At 35.0% G+C, this 23,391-nt stretch overlaps 1 protein-coding gene across 1 annotated transcript in view; it reads right to left on the bottom strand.

Moving 5' to 3' along the window:
- Positions 1–490: 490 nt before the first annotated feature.
- LOC136025340 (uncharacterized) overlaps positions 491–23,391 on the bottom strand; it is a 35,621-nt gene continuing 12,720 nt past the window's right edge. Inside the window, exons 3-7 of the mRNA XM_065701265.1 lie at positions 22,990–23,146; positions 16,798–16,974; positions 12,696–12,773; positions 3,013–3,238; positions 491–817 (exon numbers count right to left, since the gene is read on the bottom strand). Coding sequence (XP_065557337.1) covers positions 587–817; positions 3,013–3,238; positions 12,696–12,773; positions 16,798–16,974; positions 22,990–23,146 — 869 coding nt within the window. The 3' untranslated portion in view covers positions 491–586. The remainder of the gene's footprint in view (positions 818–3,012; positions 3,239–12,695; positions 12,774–16,797; positions 16,975–22,989; positions 23,147–23,391) is intronic.

Genomic DNA, 23,391 nt, shown 5'->3' with positions numbered 1-23,391 from the left:
GGTCATAACAAGCACGTTTGTAATGAGTTTTTAGGAGTTCACTTTTGTAACCCCCACCCTACAAAAAGAATATTTAGTTCCCTCCTCGTCCTGAAAAAAATTCCCACATATGGCCCCGATTAACAGCACGGCTCAGCTCTCTTTATTTCTGACTCTTTAAAGTCTTACTTGTCACTTTGAAGTTGGCACATGCTCATTGTGGTGTGATTAAGACATTATTTTGAGAAGCTGGATTCATACAATTTTTTTATTAAGGTTGTTTCGTCCAATAACATTCCATGAAAGTTTCAACTCAATACCTTTGGGTGTTTCTTAGATCTTTCTCAAACGCCCTTTCGACAATCTTGATTTACATCGTATAACTTACAGAATGAAATGGAACCAAGTCATCCGCACTAGTATTATTATCAATGTAATATGCAGCCCATGGTACTAACAAACTTTGATATCCCTGAACTAACGGACTGAAGAATTCAAATACTAATCGTGATAATTTTAAACTTTTGTATAATTTATGATTAAAATATTATAAATATAGCATTAAAGGAAAAAACATTTGTAAAGTTTCTTTTTCATTGTTTCCCGTCTATGCATTGAAGAACTTGCTATATGTGTAGGACATTTGCCTAAACAGAGGAGACCTTTTTCCTCTCAAGAGACGCCCCAGCTCGGCGGTCACATGAGTAGCTAGTCTTCCGGCATCTGCCTCTTCCTTTCGTGTTGCGAATTTGTCTGTTTGACTCAGGAATACGCTTGCGGTTTTGGCATTGATCTTTGACATCTCTACCTTGATGAGCTTCAGGGATCCATTGGTTCTCTGCATAAAAAAAAAGAAAAAGAAATATTTTATGAAAAAAGTCAAAATATTAAAATTAAATTTAAAAAATTTAACTCTTATTAAAAAAATTTAACTCTTATTGTGTTTTATAAGAATTAATCAATGCATCAAAATCTTTTAAAACCGACAGTGAAAAACAATATCAGGAGTATGAGCGAATTACAACAAAATTTGGCTGAAATCGAAACAAAGCTTGTGAAGATAAAAAACAACTTTATGAGAGCAACTGATAAAGATTAAAAAGTCGCGGGACTATATATGTGAGGTTATATTTGCAAGTCTAAACCCATGTGAAACCTTTTCCAGGCTCTTTGTGAATTTTACACATTGTACCACGCTTTCGGGAATTTGGAGGTGGTTATACTCGTCCCGAGTGAATTCTCATTTTGCATAATGGAGGGTCTCTACGTAGTTGAATCTATATTGCTGTGAATCAAGCCAGAACTTCAACCTTGGGTATGTCATTGTCAATCTCCTGCCAACGCAATACTGCTCAGAGAATATCCTCTTTGAAAATAATCCATGAGTTTACCCTTACCATCGTCAATTTTTGCCCAGCAAGAGCTGGATGAAAGCATCTCAGAGAACGCCTAAGGACCATGACACTTCATGTTTGACATTCATCTTCACCCTCAGCATTCATCTTTGTAACCAATAAATTTATCCAGATATATATGGCAATCTGGACCTCTGGTTGCCTTTACGACGGTAACGAGAGATTTAAATAGCGATGAAGACCACACTACCTTTCCATCACAAACATGAAAAACAAGAAGAATAATATGGAATTCTTTTCGTAAGACAGTAGAATCCTAATTTGAATAAATATTTCAGCCCTATGTCCAAGGGCCGTCCTCAGAAAACATAAATATATAAAAGAAGAACAACATTTCTTATTTGGGTTATTATAGTCTTTATATTCAACACTCCATACCTCCGGGTGATCCCGGTATAGCTCTAGTAAAAAATAATAAAATTGAGTTTGTATTTCTGCTTTCTGAGTTTTGGGGAAGTAATGTGTCCTCCATGGTTGTTGGCATATGAACGACCCATTACTGCTACTACTACTAATAATAATAATTCGCTGCAGCACCGAGCCGCCTAAGGCCAATACAGCTACACACGCTCCTTCTCCATCCTAATCTATTCAGGGCCTCTCTCTTTACACCCTCCCAGGAATTTCCTATTTCCTTTAAATCTTTATTTATGACATCCTCCCACCCCAGACGAAGACGACCTGCTTTCCATGTAGCGCCAGACGGTCGGCAAAAAAAAACAATCTTAGGCAATCTGTCATTCTTCATCCGCAGAAAGTGTCCTAGCCATCTCAACCTTTCTTTCATTATAGCCCTAGAAAGCGGGATTGAACCACATTTTTTGCACAACCTACTGCTTGAAATACGGTCAGGCAGCCAGGTACCCAGTGCAATTCATAGGCGATTTCTCTATAAAACAACTAGTAAATTTTCATCCGTTTTTCGGAGCGTCCATGTTTTAGAACTATATTTGACCACTGTAATCACTGTAGCTTCCAATATTCTAATCTTGGTTTGCAGACTTATCTTCCTATTCTTCCACACTTTTTTTAACTGTGAGAAAAAAACCCTGAGCCTTAGCTATTCTACTCTTAACATCTTCACTGCTCCCACCGTCTTTACTATTAAGACTACCAAGGTAAGTGAAGCTGTCCACCTGATCAATCTTTCCGTTACCCAACGTCAACTTTTCATATTCACTTATTCCTAGCCTTAGTAACTTAGTCTTCTTAACATTAATTTTCAAACCTATTCTAGAGCCCTGAACCCACAAAAATTCTAAGAATTCGTTCATTTTGGTCACACTTTCATCTAATATGCTTGAACAAAACTGGCCTAAATGGTCAATCAACCTCTGAGTCATTCAAGTTTTCTATCAATTACCATCAACTCTTGACTCAAGCATCAAACAGGTTCCTTGAAGGTCAATCATGCTTGAGTCAATCGACTGACGGAAGCTTTTGATCAAAAAATTGACGATCTAGGGCCTCCTTTAAAGCAACTGCTGCAAAACAAATAATATTAGGTTAGAAAATATTAATTGTAGCTTTGAAGCAAGTAATTGTGGCTTTGAAAAAAGTAATCGTAGCTTTGAAACAAGTGATTTTGAAACTGAAATAAGTAATTCCTGTTACTCACCCTAAATCTCATTTTAGCGGGGATACTTTCAGCGATGGCATGTGTTGCATAAATCTCATCATCTGAATCAGGTGACAGCATAATTAGGCGAATTGGACCAACAAGGAATGGCACGTCTATAGTACCCCGTGTGGGGCTTTTAGAGTTTCTTGATATTACAGATTGATTCCGAGTAAAGTCTGATAAGCCATAAAGTTCTGCATTGTAGCCTTTTGGGACAATATACCTATAAAAACAATTAGAAAGTACTATTATTTCTACACACTTTTTTTTGGAAGAAAATGGTTAAATGACACTTATGAAGGTACAACTGTTGCAAACCAAATCAACTTTTACGAGATATGAAGAAATTTGTCGGGACCTCTTGAAAGTAGTAAAGCCTCTGTTCAATGCGTAGCAGAAGATTTAGATTCGAATGAGCTTGACGATAAGCCCCACCCCCATGCCTTTAACAACAAAAGGTGCTAAACAATTTCATCAGTCATAAAATCGTTTTATTGTTTCAAATTTGCTTGCATGTTTTAAACTTAATAATACTGATAAATTAGCTTGTGTTTCATTACTTATTTTTAGAAATAATGTAAAATAAAAATAACATAACACTTATTTTAATCTAACCTATGTTTGAAACTTTGATTTCAAATCACAAAATTGTAAAGAGGAGGGGGTAAGGATTTAAACATTGGCGTCTGATCATAAGTGGGACAGGCATGAGGCATCACCAACCAGGATCAACCTTCTGGAAAGGGAGGTTAAACTAGTTTTAGAGGACAAACTATGCATGGAGGTTGTGTCGCACTGAAGTAAATTTTATGTCTCTTTTAGTTTTGGTTTATTTTTAAAGGTAACCAGTTTAGATAAATGAAATATAATAAAAAAGAATGCTAAAAATAACTATAAATATTCCGAGTTAATCCCCACTTTGATTCTTTTGAATATCTCATTGTTTTTTGTTTTGTTTTTTTCTTAAGGATATTTTTGTGCTTCTGTGAATAATTATACTTTTATTTTTCTTAAGAAAGAAATCAAAGTAAGTTCTGAGAAATAATTTATAAACAATCATAATTTATCGTGTTTTAAATCATTTCCAATGTGCAGATAATTTTAAACATCAGGGCACCCATACACCGTTCTTCTTAAAGTTTTAACATAAAATTTAGTATCTTTATCATTTAGATTTGGTAGTAATGGAAGGAATCTCTGCTACATATGAAAGCATATAGAAACCTTCTGCTGGGGACTCCTATGAAAGTCGGATCGATTTATCAAAACAACTAGGCTAAATATGAAAGTCTATTTGAGACCAAGTTATCACAACTTCCAGATAAACAAATATTATACGTTGTACCTTTTTGTGACATTTTAAACTATTCAGGGACGGCAGTTTTATCATTTAATACTTCCTCTAGGTTGGAGCTTCTTAATTACGGCTTGATATGCTGTAAAATAATGACAAAGTTGGGTGAAGGGCAAATTCTCCTTGATGTTGTGAAATGGTTACAGAGCTTATCCTTAAAAGTCACGTACAAAGGACGGATTATTTTAATTTGTGAATATTCCAACACGTGGCACGAGTCATTCAGCCACTCTTATAGATAGTATTTTTGTTGGTTCTAAGTATCTGGACCGTAATTATCTTGATATGGTTCTATACCCTTGTTCGGACCATTTACCAGTTGTCAAAACGGTACCGTGTGGCCGAATAAAAAGAAGTCGATTAAATAAAGGGAAAACTCTGTCGTTAAAAAAAAGAGAATTTACAGAGATTTGATGAACAGTTAAGCAGCATCAATTTTAGTGAAATTTTATATATGAAAGATGACTTCTGGTTCATTTGATCGCATGATGGGGATCGTACAGCCAATATATGATAAAACTTACCCAGTGAAATGTTTGAAACCATATAAGGATGAGCCCAGGAAGCCCTGGATAACTACGGAAATTCTTGAAGCATCAGATTAAAAAAAAAGAATCAATTGTAAAATGGATTATTTAAATATTGAGGGTGCCAAAAAACTGTAAGAATTCAAAATAACTCAAATTAAAGTGAACGCGATGGATTCCGCTTTTTAGAGTTTTGGTTACTAATGAGCCTGGTCGCTCCTTAATTATAGTTTGTTACCTAATGCTTGACAACAGGACATCTTCTTGGTAATTATGAAGAAAATGTGAAGGATACCGTGTAGTATTTTTAAACATTAAGAGTGCTTAATATGGTCAGATTCGCGATTATCAAGCTGCCGTTTTTGCTTATCGATGTTGGAATGATATATGTCCTACGGTTTTTACTGTTTTTTTTTTTTTTTCGCGTTAATCATTTGCTCCACTTGTATGCGACTAGGTCTGCGGATAATTTTGCTGTTTTATATCGAGACACCATATAACCAGGTTTCAGGATTAGGTATCTAGCCCTGCCTATTTGGAATGATATCCCACCTGGCATTTGGAACGCTGAATACATTGGGTCATTTAAAGTAAAGTTTAAGAAACATTAATTGGGAGAGGGTAGTTATTTGTTTTTCCTTTTGTTAGTTTTTTTGTATTAAATGTTAGATGAGAGAGTTTTTTTGTCCCTTTTTTAATAAAATTTTAGAATTGGAGGATTGCAGCCGTCCATCCTCAGGCTTTTGAGCCTTCTCCGGGTGGTTATGTGTATGTACAACATATTTTGTAATTATTAGCAAAATAGGTAAATAAAAATAAATAAATAAAATCTGCCCTTTCAGTTTTGTCTTGTCAGATGAATAGTCTAGTACTAACTGTATGTAAGCATACAGTTGAATGAAAGATTTGAAACTTTGTCTTAGAAATTACTTTCTAAATAAGTTCTGAGCCAAGACTGGCTGGAGATCCATAAAAGAAAGGATAAATACACAGGCAAGGTCTGGTTCTAGGTTCTAGGCAAAGTTCTAGGCAAAAATATTTCCATTATTTTCTGGGATTTTTCTGAAGAGTTCAATCTATTTGTACCAATTTTAGAAAATAGTTAATTAGGCGTTTTCCAATCTTTAGTCCCGTTTGAAAGTTTTCTTCAAAAAGAGAGTTCTATTTGGAGTAAAAATTTTGGATCTGGTTTCTTTAACCTTCTAAGGTCAAAAACAAAGAAAAAAACTGGTAATAAAGATGTTCTGGCTAAGTGACAAATTATCAAAATCGACCAATTATTAACTCTGCCCATTTATACCTGAATAGTTTATATATTAGAGCAATGTTTTCTAAACTGGGAGGTGCGCCTCCCTAGGGAGGCACGGACTAGTCTAAGGGGAGCCGCAAAAATTAGTTCCAGTGAACAATTTTCAAATAATTGCTGGTTCAAATATACGCAAAAAAATGAGAGGAGAAAAAAAACATCGTGCTTGCGTAGTGCAACTAAACATTTCACAACTTAGAAACCCGCCCCGTATCCTCATCATCATCCCTTCAAAATAAAAAGTTACAAAAATGGCGTGCGTCACACTTTTATTATCACAACTGAATTCCTCTGTAAAACATCTAGCATTATCTTCCTCAACCTTAAGAAGCACCCACATTTCAGAGCAAAAATTTAAGGGGAGTAATGACACACATTTAAGGGGAGTAATGAGGGACTTTGGGGAAGTCAGAAACTACCATGAGAGCTCGGTAATGAATTCCTTCCACGTGGTCCTTCCGATCTGAAGTCAGGTCATAATTAAACAAGGGACAAGCATATTCTACAAGCGGTCGGATAACCGTAAAGGAAATACGCAATAACTGGGGGTTGGGACTATAACTAGGTTAACTGGTAATAGCCTAGCCTACTCTTTTTACCTTGGGGTTTCTTCCAGAAGAGCAGCTCTCTTTGAATGTTAGGCAATATATTTTTTTTGAAAGCAAGTCCAGCAGACACAACACAAAGAAGAAAGAGGTGCACTAGGCCTTAAAGGTCCAGAATAGTAGGTTTTCAGAAGGAGACATTCTAGAGCAAAATGAGACACACGGTTAGATTACTAATTTTATGCTTTTTGGTACCATCTATGATAACTTGATACCATCTGGGTATACGTATCAGAGTGACAATTGTTCTGGTGTGTCCCTTATATCCTAAGGGATATAAGTTCGTATCCCTTCAAAATAAACTTTACCACCCAAATAATGATAAGTGTTCATTGGGTTTGGGTTGGGTTTGTGGTGGATAGTCCCAAATTAGAGATATTTAGCCCTTTCGTCACAAATGCTTTATGCTACTGTCAAATTCAGATAAACAAAAATGCCTTCTTTGCAAGCCGATGGTAACAAAACACACTTGTTTGTTGTTATCTGATGGTCTTGACGTCCTATCAGTATCAGAAAAATGGGAGGGTTTGCCAACTTGATACCATCTGGGTATACGTATCAGAGTGACAATTGTTCTGGTGTGTCCCTTATATCCTAAGGGATATAAGTTGTATCCCTTCAAAATAAAGTTTACCGCCCAAATAATGATAATGGATAATATATACAGACAATATTCTGAAACCTTTTTTGTGAGCATCCCCTTCCGGCTTCTAAAATCTAGATGCAGGATATCGCATCCTTATTACAAGCTCAGATTGAAAAAAGTTAAAAAAAATATAATGAAACTTCACTTATGTTATAGAATCACAACGAAAGTAGCCAAGCAGACAGGGTGAATTTTATTAGTTCGAAAAATTCAATCAAGAAGAAGGATCTTGCAGTCAGACAGAAATTAAGATAAGGCAATTTAGTTTAACTCTAACTGCACATATAGCCGTTCATTGGGTTTGTGGTGTCTGGAAAAAATTATTTACAGTGATCTTTCAACTATACTTTGAAAGGTAATAAAACCTATACAATAATTTATGGCAACTATATAAATAATAAATATACTCCTATGACGGAAATTCGGGACTTTGATATGTAAAAGGAGATTAGTGGCTCTTGACAACTATATACATCCACCCTGTCCATATCCAAATGGCACTAACCTTTGATGATCTTAGAAATTCTGACCTTAGAATACGTTTGAGTGATATTATTGAAGAGTATTCCGCTGGGAGTAAAATATTCTGTTTCAGTTCCATCATTTTGATACAATTATAAAAAAATTCTTCTTTCTACCAATACTAATAAATAATGCTTAGGAGGGTTCTTTCTTTTTTTCTGTAGTGCACAGTGCCTTTTTCAGTCTTCTTTCCGTTTCAAAGTTTAACACTTCGTTTTTCTGTCAATAATCAGTGATGTTTATATGAATAATCCACATTCTCCAGGGGCTACATTTAGGCCCTAGGGATCATTGACCAGTCCCTGGAGTTGTGTTTTATTTGTGTGTTTATATTCAATAAAGTCAAAGTCACTTATTAACTATTGGACATCTCCCAAAAATGGTATCTAGGAGTTCGATATCACCCCTTTCTTTCATTAAATAAAAAAAACTAGTTTTTTTAACTGAAAGTAAGGAGCGACATTAAAACTTAAAACGAACAGAAATTACTCCGTATATGAAATGGGTTGTCCCCTCCGCAGTCCCACGCTCTTTACGCTAAATTTTTAATTGTTTTAAAAAGTAGAATTGTGGCAAAGAGTCAAACTTTAGCGTAAAGAGCGAGGGACTGAGGGGGGGACAACCCATTTCATATACGGAGTAATTTCTGTTCGTTTTAAGTTTTAATGTCGCTCCTTACTTTCAGTTAAAAAAACTAGTTTTTTTTATTTAATTTCTGAACGTTTTTGAATTAATGCATGTTTGATTTTGGCTCTCCGCACATAAATTATTGAAATGAAATTAGTATATTAATTTTTTTTGGCTAAAACGTCTGTACACTTCCCAATAACCATTACTATATGTAAACACTGGTCAAAGTTTGTAACTTGCAGCCCCTCCCCCAGGAATTGTGGGGGAGTAAGTCATTCCCAAAGACATACTTATTATGGTTTTCGACTATGCGGAACAAAATGGCTATCTTAAAATTTAATCTGTTGACTTTTGGAAAAAAATTAGCGTGGGAGGGGGCCTATTTGCCCTCCAATTTTTTTATCATTTAAAAGGGCACTAGAACTTTTCATTTCCGTAAGAATGAGCCCTCTTGCGACACTCTAAGACCACCTGGTCGATACGATGACCCCTGGGGAAAAGAAAAAAACAACAACAAACAAACAAATAAACACGCACCCGTGATTTGTCTTCTGGCAAAAAATATGAAATTCCACATTTTTTTAGATAGGAGCTTGAAATTTTTGCTATAGAGTTCTCTGATATGCAGAATGCGATAGTGTGATTTTCGTTAAGATTCTATGACTTTTAGGGGATGTTTCCCCCTTTTTTCCAAAATATGGCAAATTTTCTCAGGCTCGTAACTTTTGATGACAAAGACTAAATTAATTGGAACTTATATATTTAGAATCAGCGTGAAAATTCGATTCTTTTGATGTATCTTTTAGCATCAAAATTCCGTTTTTTAGAGTTCCGTTTACTATTGAGCCGGGTCGCCCCTTACTAGAGTTCTTTACCACGAACTGTTTGAAAAGAAAATAATTCGGTATTTTGGGGCTTCTGACATTATTACTCCTTTGCGGAAGTTAGGCACAAAATTGAAAATTGATTATATTTTTTCTCTGGGCCCCTTCCACCTCTTAGTTCGTTTATTTTCCCGTTAGTTTTCACCTGTTTTCGCTTTATAGTTGTGTTATCTCTTAGCAGTTCTTTCGTTAGTTGAGTTATGGTTGTGGTATATATGTTTTATCGCTCATATAGTTGTGTTATTTTCAAATTATACTCCATAATAGAGAGGCTCCGAACACCCAGCATTGTATATTAAGCTCTGAATTTGACGTTTTTTCTAACGTGACCAGATTTGTCCTGCGCCCTTTTCATTGAATTTTTTCCCCCATGGCATATTTCTCCAAGGAAAGATCCTCCCACATAGCCCCTCCCTCAACCCTACCCCCAAAACCAAAAAATCCCCCTGAAAACATCTGTACACTTCCCAATAACCATTATTATATGTAAAAACTGGTTGAAGTTTGTAACTTGCAGCCCCTCCCCCAGGAACTGTGGGGGAGTAAGTCACCCCCAAATACATAGTTATTATGATTTTCGACTATGCTGAACAAAATGGCTATCTCAAAATTTTGATCGGTTGACTTTGGGAAAAAAATTAGCGTGGGAGGGGGCCTAGATGCCCTCCAATTTTTTTGGTCACTTAAAAAGGGCACTAGAACTTTTCATTTCTGTTAGAATGAGCCCTCTTGCGACATTCTAGGACCACTTGGTCGATACGATGACCCCTGGGGAAAAAAAAACAAAAAAAAAAACAAACAAACAAATAAACACGCACCCGTGATTTGTCTTCTGGCAAAAAATGCAAAATTCCACATTTTTGTAGATAGGAGCTTGAAACTTCTACAGTAGGGATCTCTGATACGCTGAATCTGATGGTGTCATTTTCGTTAAGATCCTACGACTTTTAGGGGGTGTTTCCCCCTATTTTCCTAAATAAGGCAAATTTTCCCAGGCTCGTAACTTTTGATGGGTAAGACTAAACTTGATGAAACTTATATATTTAAAATCAGCATTAAAATGCGATTCTTTTGATGTAGCTATTGATATCAAAATTCAATTTTTTAGAGTTTTGGTTACTATTGAGCCGGATCGCTCCTTACTATAGTTCGTTACCACGAACTGTTTGATTACATTTCTCAAGGCAAGAAAATACGACTTATACTAGCTACCCTAGCTATAGGAATTACTAATATTATTGACGATAATGTGAAAAAACTTTGTGTTTGGTGTGTTCCAAAGTTTTTGCTGCTGATAGTATGAGACCCGGTAAATTGAAACGGCACCTTGACACTATTCATTCTGAATATGTTGGTAAGCTTCAAGAGTTTTTTTTTAAAGAAAATTGGATGAGATATCTAAAAACAAGCAAAATTAAAAAAAAACCTGTTCCTGTGCCATCAAATGCTTTGCTTGCATCATGCCTAGTGTTGTACAGAATCACTTAATGTAAAATGCCCCACACATTAGCGGAAACCTTCGTTTTTCCAGCAGCTATTCATATGTTCAAAACAATACCGCTCGCTGTTTATACAATTGGCAGAAGAATTGATGATGCGTCTGAAAATCTTTTTGACCAATTAGTTTCTCAGTTGCGTTCTTCAATATTCTCCATAGAAGTAGATGAAGCTACTGATTAAGCTAAAGACAAAAATTACATTGCATATGATTGATATGTTGGCGATACTAGTATAATTAAAGATATTTTATTTTGAAAACCAATTCCTGACGCAGCATCATCCAATGAAATTTTCCAGCTAACTGAGAGATTTTTCAATGAGAACGACACAATGTGGAATAATTGCATTGGGCTCTGTACTGATGATGCCCAATCAATGGCGGGACACAAGACTGATCTTCAAACACTATTTAAAATGAGAGCAACCGAGGTTCTCTGAACGAACTGCATGATACACACAGGAACTCTCGCTTCGAAAACTATAAGCGAGCACCTTCACAATGTTTTGCAAATGTGACGAAAATTAGAAATTACATTAAAAACAGTCCATTAAAAACACGGTTGTTTGCAAAACTGTGTGAAGATATGCGAGGCTCGCTTGACTTATTCTTATATCGCATAGCTCGCATTGCCAGCTAATTACACTTCTCTTCTGTACTATTGTGAAGTGCGCTGGCTATCTTGTCCAAAAGTGATTCAAAGTGTACTTGACTCAAAGAAGTAATTACATTGTTTCTCGAGGGAGATAATAATGAAGACGGCAATATGCTTAGGGATGATAATTTTGTTGTTAAATTTATATATTTGGTTGACATTTTTGAAAAATTGAGTGTTCTTAATAAATCATTGTAAGGACCGCAAATGCATTTGCTAATACAAAAAGACAAAGTAAAAGAATTTATTAAATTTGTGGAGTCATGAAAATCGACTCTGCAAAAAAATAAAATAAATAAGATTGACAAATTTCCGCGTTTAAATTTATCCGCCCAAGATAACATAGAAACAAACAAAATCTCTGTGAAAGACTTGAATGGTTTGAAGCATCAATTTTTGAATTCGGTGATTCAATTTTCGGAGATGTTGGTTTTACAAAATTTGAGTTGATACAGAATCCATTTATTGACTAAGAAGAAAATGAATTTTGATTGACAAGTATTGAAAAAGAAGATTTGATTGTATTATTCTGTGATACTACATTAAAACATAACTTTTAGACTGTATCTCTGGTTTTATTCCGGTTGAATCTTCACACAGAATACAACACTTTGTCAAACAAAGCCTTGAAAGTACTGCTGCCACTCGCAACATCATATTTATGCAAAATGGGATTTTCTGACTGGGCTGCAATGAAATGCAAATATTGAACCCACTTAGTTCTAGAAAAAAGCTACGAGTAGCTATATCGTCAAAAACACCAAAGATTTTATAAACTTTGCTAATAGACAATGACATCCATCTCATTACAAACAATAATAAAATATTATTTGCCTCTAGTTTGTATGAATAAATTTTATAAGAGTGAAAATATTTGTGTTTTATGAAAACTTCAGGGGGGAGGGCACGAAATAATTAGATATTTTTAAAGGAGGCGTAGAAACATACAGTTTGGAAACTGTTAGAGTAAAGAACGAAGTGCTGCATTAGAGTGTGCATTAGAGTAAAGCATAAAATTATTTTAAAAGTGTGTTTGGTTTTATATTATATTACCTTGCTTCTGGGTTTTCTGGGTCAAGGTCTGAGTGATCAGCTTCCATTTCAATGGTTATCTTTTGAGAATCATCCTCCCTGAAAGAAATTGATAGTTATCTGTACGTATATTTTTTTCATATGGTATTATCACACTCTTGTCATCAGTAGTTGTCATTGGAAAAACAAAAGGTGGAAAGACAATGCAAAATTTTGGCTTTAGAGATAACAAGTTCACGTTAGTTAAACCAAGGAGTAAACTTGATTGTTGTCTTAGAGATTTTTACACTAACTCAAAGCATAGTAAGATTTTGCAATGGTACAATTTTTCTGGAAATAATATTTTTTTTTAAACTTTTTGTCTGTTTTAAAGACCCAAGAGTAACGCTTTAAATACCAAGAATTGGTTGCAAGAGAATATGAAATAATATTTTTAAATTGCTTTTTCGATCATTTATAGTTGTTTTTTAAACTTAATTCCTTTTAAATTAAATATAAAATTTGCCATGGTAAAACATTTTGGTAAAATAATTATCTTAGAATTTTTTGGTCCAGCTTAAAAATCTATGCAGGAAGCATATGGAAAGTAGTATGAGGATAAAGAATGTACTTGAACGTTATTTACCATATATGAAAGGCTAATAACATACAGCAATCAAACAAATCAAAAACCCAAGGCCTACACGACACAGCCACGTCCGTTTCTTGACTAGAAATACACCGATGGTCGACATTTTCAAGAAAAAAAAAATCCTTGCAACTGGCGGCATTGCTTTGCAGCCCCCAGAGTTTTCAGGCACGGCTGAGGTGTCAAAAATAAACCTCAGTGAATAATTTGAGTTATAAAAAGGGTAAAGAATACGGCATTAGACTTTACAGTCCCTACCGGCGTGGCTAATCTCCATTTCTTGGCCCTTCAGCCAGGAAGTGCAATAGGGGGTTGGAAAACAACCATTCTGTGCTTTCAGACACACTTCCTATTTACCTTCCCCAGATTCCTCCTGGTACCCATTTAGAGCTGGGTCGACTCTGGCTGAGCTTACAGAATCACGCCACTGACCCCTGTCCCAAACTAAATAATTGGGTACACTAGGATTCGAGCCATCGCCCTCTCAGACAAAGGATCCCGAGCCCAGTGCACCAACCCACTAAGCCAGAACGGCTTCAAAATAATATGAGACTGCTTAACAAATTTTTCCCTTGCTTCATGCCTCAATGGAAAATGGTACTTTTTCCCATAAAGGGCCAGGATTCTTTATCTTGAGCATAACTCAATTCCATTAAATTCTCATTAATGGAAATAGGCTTAGATTATGTAAAATTCCTAAAGGCCTTCTTTTGTCGGTCTCAGTTACTTATGGCTCCCTGTACTTCCTTCTGCTTCTTGGAGCTTAGGGTCGTGATTAAAATAAAAAGACCATCTAATAAAGTCACTATCTGGCCTATACCATGTAACAATTGAGAGTATTCGGTAGCCAAACTGTGCCAGGTCCATAAGGAAAATGCATGTAGGATTTTTTAGGTGGATAAAATGCGGAAAACTCAGATTTTAATCGTTTTTAACCGTTGAATACGCAATATATTCACACCTTTGAGCACCTTTATCCATCTTAGAACCTATCATCGTGAACACCTTGCCTTACTGTATAGGTGAAAGATTTAAAAATATATAAAATCAACAAATTAGTATTTTAAAGTGTGACATTTAAAAATATAAAAAAGAGTGACATTTCTAAGTATTATTCAGAGATATCGAAGTTCGAGGCAGTTGGGCTTAGTCGAATCTTCTAAGATAATACACACAATCCTTTGAACATGCCATTATTTTACATTAAATTTTTGCTCTTTTTTAATTCATGCATGTTATTCTATTTGATATTCTTTATCTACTGCACTTTAGGGGTAAAACAAATTTCATTATTGAATTCTTAGCATAAAATTTCTTAAAATTCTTAGCATAGATTGAATGCATTGTTATATTACTTGTAGATGACACAAAAATACATTTCTTTTTTCGTTTTTAATAACCGTCAAAATACATTCTACCGAATATACAATTGAAAATAGTCTTTCCTGAGGATAAGAATTTTGATTTAGATTTGTTGAAATAAACATTGTAAAATTTTCTGGCATTCAGTCTTAGCCGGGTGATACACATACAAAACAGTTCAGTTCTGTTTTTCATATGTGAAAAAATATAAACCATCCTAAATATTTAACGGTTGAAGAAACGGGTTTCAATTTTTTTAGATGATGTCAAGGCAGAGAGTAAAAAATTTTAATTTATAAGCATTTTGGAGTAACAATTCACATCCTTTAAATTTTGACACCATTCTCAATTAAGGAAAAAAACTTAAATCTCATTATCATTAGTTTTCGCTGTTGAATCACCATTTGATTCATGAAAAAAAGAAATAAGATTTATATATTTGAGGCAAAAACCAAAAGGTAAATTTTACACTTTTTTCAAAACAAGTTAGAAAAAAGGAATTTTTCTCCAGTAAATCTTTAACGACTGGTTGCATTTATATCTAACTTAAAACCTAGTATAAACTTCTTAGTTTATACAAAATATATTTTTATAATTTTAAATACTATAAAAAGGTGAAAGAAAACTATTCAGCTGCACATTGCAGCAACCATACATTATTTTAAACCTCGACGAAAACTATTCCCACAAAAAGCTTGTATTTTCGTTCTCCTGCTAAAAATATTGAAAAAAAAACTTCATGCACCCTACAGTTGTTCTGCGCGATTTCTCGAAATCAAATGAATAAAATGTTTATATGGGCGTGCGTAATACGAATGCAAAGTATGCTTGAATCTTTGGCTATATTCTACTTTTTGCAATCATTAAAAAATGGTTTTGGAGCAAGGTGGCAAGGCACTACGAATTGACAATATGACGCAAGTCCTGGCAAACATATATTTTCAAATTAGTTGTTAGATTAGAAAAGGAATGTGAACTTGAATAAAATATATAGTATAGAACCGAATATAGAGTTAGATATAAAATAGATAGTTAGAGTATATTTTTATTACTATTATGGCCAGGCTCATAAAACTGGATTGAGGCTCAAGCAACAGAGGCCCAATGCATCTGCACAAAAAAAACTAATCTACAATGGAATGTACTAATTTTTAGATTCCCCGTGAAGCCTAGTCTGGTAGGCTATTAGCACCCCTTAAAGTATGGTGTTTTGCAACAGGGCTTGTGTGTTTCCTTTTTTTTATAAAAGAGCATTCTTTTCTATTTTCAAGTTATCTACCATAGTTATCGCCTATCCCGAGGACCTCACTTACCAGCCTTAGATTAACTTGGTTAGGCAGTACTCATCCTTCAAGGAAGAGGTGAGGGTCTTGAGCCAACGATAGCTAGATACACTTGATTCTTACGACTGGATCTAAAAAAAAAAAAACTTTCTTCTTCCATATCAGAACTTCTCAATTTCTTGTCAAGTTCTTGTGTCACGGAAGGCACTTTGTATGCCAAGCGGAATAAAATCCTCCCTCCATCTATAAATTTTGCCACCATTACTGACTTCAGTCCATCCAATCTCGGCAAGATACTCTACCTCAAATACCTTATCTCTTGGCCAAACACTAGCAGGGCGACCAGTGGCTGGCTGGTGACTAAAATTAGAGGTTCTATGCCGCGATTATTTATAGATATTAACTGGCCTACTAGCTTAAAGGCCATACGGAAAGGTTTCAGTACACTCGACACAGGAGTATGCAATGATTTGTATATTTTCACTTAGCAGTTTTGGTAGTAATTTATTCAGTAAAAATAAAAGAATAACTCTATTTATGGTTGATTTGGGTGAGCTTTATTCTTGGAAAATAAATACACATTTGGCAATATTTATATCTAGAAACGTTAGCCCAATGCCAAGATAATTTTTAGTTGCTAATTTTTTGCTATTTCATAGGTGAAAACAATTGCATAAATCCGAAGGTTTGAACCATGTACATTTTTTTTTATTTAGTACAGCAAATATCCCCTACCAAGAAACAATTCAAAAATAGGGTGCCAAAAATGAACACTTTTCACATTTCGATGCCCTCCCCTGTCTCTCTAATGGTAGGTTCTGTGAAAAAATATGATTTAAGAGATACTAACGCATGTTCCAATTCTGGTCCATCCTCTGGAGAAGTAACAGCTAGGTCAGCTGCAGAATTTGACAGTTTTTGTAACACGGCGGCCTTCTCTCGTTCACCAATATATTTGAAAGCTTCAGACTTGTGTCGAGCATTCTGCACAGCAAAGCGATTTATAGCAAGCTTTTTTGGTACCGGCCTGTAAATAAAAAAGATAAATGCAAAGCTGTCAAATTCCAATTTTTTCGATATGTCAAATTTTCTTGACAACATATCGTTCTTTTTTGTACTTATTCGCTTACTCCCCCCCTCCTTTTTAGTGTCCCTGTTAATTGTTTTTCTGACTTGTATTTGTTTAAGTTTAGTTTGACCAGTTTTTATCTTTTTAAATTTTTAGTTAGCTTTTTACAATTTAATTATTGACTCGTAAGCGATTATTCATTTTTCTGGGTTTTGTTTTTGCATTTTTGCCAGTTTTAGCGTAGCTATATGATTTGTTGATTCTGAAATCCGAATTCGGCATTTTGTGGGCTTGTAATAGATATTTTTTTGAAATAAATATCTTATCTTATCTCTGTCAGCCCATTTCAGAAATTATTTTTTCTAAGAAACAAGCTGAAAACACTCTAAAACTGACGTTACCATAATATATCGCCTTGTGTAGCTTATTTTTAAATATGAACGATCAGATCAATAGTCAGGTGTTTCATCGAAAGAGTTGAAAGGGGAGCATCTTTGTAAATGACATTCCAAATGAATAGCCAAAAAATTTATTTTACTAGGTAATTTTAAATTTCAAGGGGTGAGATCAAATGGTGGGTGGCGCTTACCCACCGCCCAGCGATTACACACCCCCTACCCCGGAAAACGACCCTCCTGCGGAAGATTCATTAGTTTTTTCGTTATTTTAGAAATAAATTTGTGCTATATATTGGCACAGTAGGGAGAGGGGGAGATAAAGTATACTGGGCCTGCATGCGAAATGTGTTAGATGCAATTAATCTGCATATTATGAAGTAAGTATTGATTAATGACCTCAAACGGTCCAAATACTTTACACCTTCCTCCCCCCTCCCGTATGTGCAAATAAATAGCCCGAATTATATATTTCCCACATATTTTGTCACTTGTTATTATCTTGTCTCGCGCTGAGCTGACAGAAACTAGCGAAAAAACCAGCTTGTTCCGCCGAAAAATACCCCGCACGGAAAATCCCATGAAAATACCCCCACTCACGCGAAAAATACCTCCTGGTAAATACCCTCCAGGAATGTACCCCCTCCCCCATGGAAAATAAGATTTTTCAAATTTGAGAATTTTATTTGAGTTCTTTTTTCTGTAGGGGGAAAGAATTTAGGTACTTGTGTATTATGCGCCACTCACTCAGGTTTACGCTGCTTAAAACTCGAGAACAAATCGTTTTTTTCGTTAGTCTCTTCGTTGCTTTAGAAACAAGTTTGGGCTATAGATTTGCATACTATGAGGGGGGGGGGTAAAGTATAGCGGTTCTGAATGCAAAATGTGTTAGATACAATTATTCTGCATATTATGAAGTAGGAATTGTTTTCTGAATTCAAAATATCCAAATATTTTACACCCTCCCCCTTTATGTGCAAATATATAGCCCAAATTATATATATATATATATATATTTGCCTTTGTCTTGTCTTGCGGTAAGCTGAAAAAACTAATAAATTCTCGAATTTTGAAAGCCGTATTTTCCACGGGGGTATTTTCGGGGGGAGTGCGGTATTTTTCTCGGGAGGGGGAAGGGGACGTATTTTCCGGGAGCTCATTTTCCGTAGATGTATTTTCAGGGGGGCTATTTTAGGGGAGTAGGGTAATCGATGGGGGATGAACACCTAGAACAGATCAAATATGGACTCTTTTCCGTGTATACTGACCTAAGATCCTTAGTGCAAAAATAATACAAGTACTTCTAAATGTATATATGTTTATGAGAGCTTTATTTACAAATGAAAACTACCTTTTTTACGCTGATTTGAAGAGCAACATTTGTTAATATAATTTTCAAACGAACTTTGAAATAAAAATTAAGATTTACATAAGATGCATTATTGCATGTCTACCTGACACGAAAGTTGACTGTATTACCCTCATGCTAAAATGACAACAAGGTTAACCTGATCTTCGCGTAACGTTTTATTTATTTATTACACCTCCCAAGTATATGGCTAAGGATAAAAAAAACCGAGACATTTGTTTCTATGCACTAAAGTAGTAATATCAATCCAGGGGATTTTCTGAGAATTTTCTATTTTGAAGTAATTGATTTCCCGTTCCCAGAAATTAATAAAAATTCAAAAATTAAACACTCATCCTTTTACTTCCAATTATTTATATATGCAAGAACATGTAGTAATTATACAGATTTCAAAATAGATGTCAAATTATAAGCTACAAACTGATCCCGAGAGGTTTTTCCGTGAATAAAGTAACATTCCAAGTTATAATCTTGTTTTTCTATACCACTGTTTCAGTGATAACTGCAATCTAGCAAAGAATATAGTTATAAATGCTCATAAGTATTGGTTGTAATTTAATTATTGGTTATAATTCCTGAAATCAGGAAGTTTTCATTTTCCTTAAGTCTTTCTTTACAACATCCTCCCACCCTAACAGAGGACGACCTGCTTTCCGTTTAGCCAGAGACGTTTGGCCCTAAAAAAACAATCTTTTGTCCTTCATCGGCAGAACGTGTCCTAGCCACCTTAACCTTTCTTTTTTTATATCCCTAAGAAGCGAGATTGAACTACACTTTTCGCAGAGACTGTTCTTTGAAATTTTGGTCCATTTTTCGGGACGCCGATACTTCAAAACCAAATATGACCACTATCATCACTATGGCTTCCAATATTCTAATCTTGGTTCGCATACTTATCTTCCTATTCTTTCAAACTTTTTACAACTGTCCAAACACACCCTGAGTCTTGACATACTTTTAACATCTTCACGATTCCCATTGTCTTTACTAATAATACTATCAAGGTAAGTGAAGCTGTTCACTTAATCAATCTTTTTGTTAACCGCTGTCACCTTTTCATTTTCACTTATTCCTAGCATTGGCGACTTAGGATTCTTATCACTAATTTTAGACCTATTCTAACGCCCTGAGCTCGCAGAACCCCAAAAAACCCATTTATTTTCCTCATACTTTCATCTAGGATGCTCACATTATCAGCATAATCTAAAGTCCAGGAAAATTTTCGTCCCCATCTCATTCCGTGATCTCTCATCGTCTTTCCTGTGCTCTTTAAGAAAAAGTCTACCAAAATAATCCATATAAAGGGGATAAAACACAACCCTGAACTCCTGAACTAATATGAAACCAGCTGCTAAACTCATTCCATACCTAAACCGCAGCAGTTTTATGCTCGTACATATCATTAATCACTTTATTAAATTTTTCTGGTATACCATACAAGGAGAAGGCCTTTGCTATAGCTCTTCTCTTAACAGGATCAAATGCATGCTCATAATCTATAAAACTGAGGACCAAATGTGTTTGATAACTCAGGCACTTTTCAATTAATAACTTATAAGTGAAAATTTGGTCGTCACATCCTCTATCCTTTCTAAAACCGTACTGTTCTTCTCAGATAACTTTGACAACCGCATGTCTCAGTCTAGAAAGTATCATATTACTCAGAAATTTGCTACCTAAAGATACCAAGCTATTGCCACTATAGTTACCACACTCACTCTTATCACCCTTGTTATACACAGGTTTATTAAGGGTTTTTCTATAATCGCTAGGTACTTCCTCTCTTTCAAAAATCATATCCACAATTATCGGTAGCTTATTTGTAACCTCAAAGCCATCATATTTAAGAAACTATTTTATGACACTATCAGCACCTGGGGCTTTGTTGTTTTTGTTTTTTTAACCCGTTTAGTACTGTTGCTATTTCTTCCTCACAAAACAAATCTTCTTTCACGTCCAAGGTATTTAAAACTTTTTCCTTTTCCTCTATATCTTTTTCTGCAGCTCTATCCCAGTTAAGCACATTCTCAAAATATTCTACTCATCTCTCTTTAACTCTTTGGTTATCAATAATAGTGGCCCCGTTTCTATCTTTGACTGGGACACGTCGGGATTGGCTATTCTCTCTTAATTTGTTAACATGTCAGTACAATATTTTACTATTATACCGTCTAGCTGTATCTTCCAGATCCTCGGAAATTTTATCCATGATCTCTACTTTCCAACTCATTAGTCTATATTATAATTAAATAAAAAAAAACTAGTTTTTTTAACTGAAAGTAAGGAGCGACATTAAAACTTAAAACGAACAGAAATTACTCCGTATATGAAATGGGTTGTCCCCTCCGCGTCCCACGCTCTTTACGCTAAAGTTTTTAATTGTTTTAAAAAGTAGAATTGTGGCAAAGAGTCAAACTTTAGCGTAAAGAGCGTGGGACTGCGGAGGGGACAACCCATTTCATATACGGAGTAATTTCTGTTCGTTTTAAGTTTTAATGTCGCTCCTTACTTTCAGTTAAAAAAACTAGTTTTTTTTATTTAATTTCTGAACGTTTTTGAATTAATGCATGTTTGATTTTGGCTCTCCGCACATAAATTATTGAAATGAAATTAGTATATTAATTTTTTTTTTGGCTAAATGGCTTTCTCTTAGTTTTGATCAGACGATTTTGAGAAATAAGGGGTGGGGAAGGAGGCCTAGCTGCCCTCCAATTTTTCGGTTACTTAAAAAGGCTACTAGAACTTTTAATATTCAACGAACGTTTTTATTAGTAAAAAATATACGTAACTTAAGAATTAACTTACGTAACAAACTTTTATATTCTTATATTTTTATTATGTGTACGAGGGGGTTTGTACCCTCGTTAATACCTCGCTCTTTACACTAAATCTTAAGTTTTGTCCCAACTCTTTAAGAATGACCCCTGAATCAAAAAGGCCGTAGAATAAATAGTTGAAATCACTAAAAATATTTTAGTATAAAGGGCGAGGTATTTATCTCCTCCTAAGTACCTCGCTCTTTATGCTAAAGTATTTTTAGAACCCCTCATATGCGTAATAATCTCTGTTCGTTTTAAATTTCAATGCTATTCCCTACTTTCATTTGAAAAAACGTTTTCATGTTTATTTTTTCATTGTTTTTTTATAGTAATGCTAGAAAATCCTGCTCCCTTTTCATTGAATTTTTCTTCCCCCATGACATATTCCTCAAAGGAAAGATCCTCCCAAAAAGCCCTCTCCCATCAACCCCACCCCCCAAACCAAAAAATCCCCATGAAAACGTCTGTACACTTCCCAATAACCATTATTATATGTAAACACTGGTTGAAGTTTGTAACTTACAACCCCTCCCCCAGGGACTGTGGGGGAGTAAGTCATCCCCAAAAACATAGTTATTATGATTTTCGACTATGCTAAACAAAATGGCTATCTCAAAATTTTGATCCGTTGACTTTGGGAAAAAAATGAGCGTGGGAGGGGGCCTAGATGCCCTCCAATTTTTTTGGTCACTTAAAAAGGGCACTAGAACTTTTCATTTCCGTTAGAATGAGCCCTCTTGCGACATTCTAGGACCACTTGGTCGATACGATGACCCCTGGGAAAAAAAAAAAAAAAAAAACCAAAAAAAAAACAAACAAATAAACACGCACCCGTGATTTGTCTTCTGGCAAAAAATGCAAAATTCCACATTTTTGTAGATAGGAGCTTGAAACCTCTACAGTAGGGTTCTCTGATACGCTAAATCTGATGGTGTCATTTTCGTTAAGATCCTACGACTTTTAGGGGGTGTTTCCCCCTATTTTCCTAAATAAGGCAAATTTTCTCAGGCTCGTAACTTTTGATGGCTAAGACTAAACTTGATGAAACTTATATATTTAAAATCAGCATTAAAATGCGATTCTTTTGATGTAGCTATTGATATCAAAATTCAATTTTTTAGAGTTTTGGTTCCTATTGAGCCGGATCGCTCCTTACTACAGTTCGTTACCACGAACTGTTTGATAATTTCTCCACTGTCTTTACATTTCTCTTGTTGTCATATGGTATATCACTCAGATAATTATTATACAAGCCCCTTCTCCTCTCTATTAAACATAAAGCTTTTTCACTCATAATCTTGATGCGTTCCTACCTTTCTTTCCTAAGACATTGTCAGCAATTTCGCAAATTATTTTCCTGTAATTATTCCATGTAAAATAGATGGCTTACCCTATTTTGATTTTCAGTGGATCCATCTCATTGCTTCGGAACGCTTCACTCAGCATCAATAATTTTTCATCGAAGATTTTATCCAGTTCCCTTGCGTCTTCCAATGAGCTCATTGTTATTTCATTGTTTCTGAGTGTTGGCTTTACAGGGCCTGGAGCTGATAAAATATATATTATTTAACTGTACCAAAAAGGCTGTTTTACCTGACATTATCGAAAAGGAAAACTCCCTTAATACCAACCTTTTTAGCAGTTTTTTTGTGTCAAACCTTGATAAAATCAGTCGTATAAGGATTTACACTAAGGGAATGAAACTTAAAATGACCATAAATAATAAAAACAATGAAACCAAGCTTAAAATTTACAGTAATTATCACAAATGATTTTAATATTGCTGCCCTTT

The sequence above is a fragment of the Artemia franciscana genome, chromosome 3 (assembly GCF_032884065.1).
Source record: "Artemia franciscana chromosome 3, ASM3288406v1, whole genome shotgun sequence".
Classification (NCBI taxonomy): domain Eukaryota; kingdom Metazoa; phylum Arthropoda; class Branchiopoda; order Anostraca; family Artemiidae; genus Artemia; species Artemia franciscana.
This window is presented reverse-complemented; position numbering and strand designations above follow the sequence as displayed.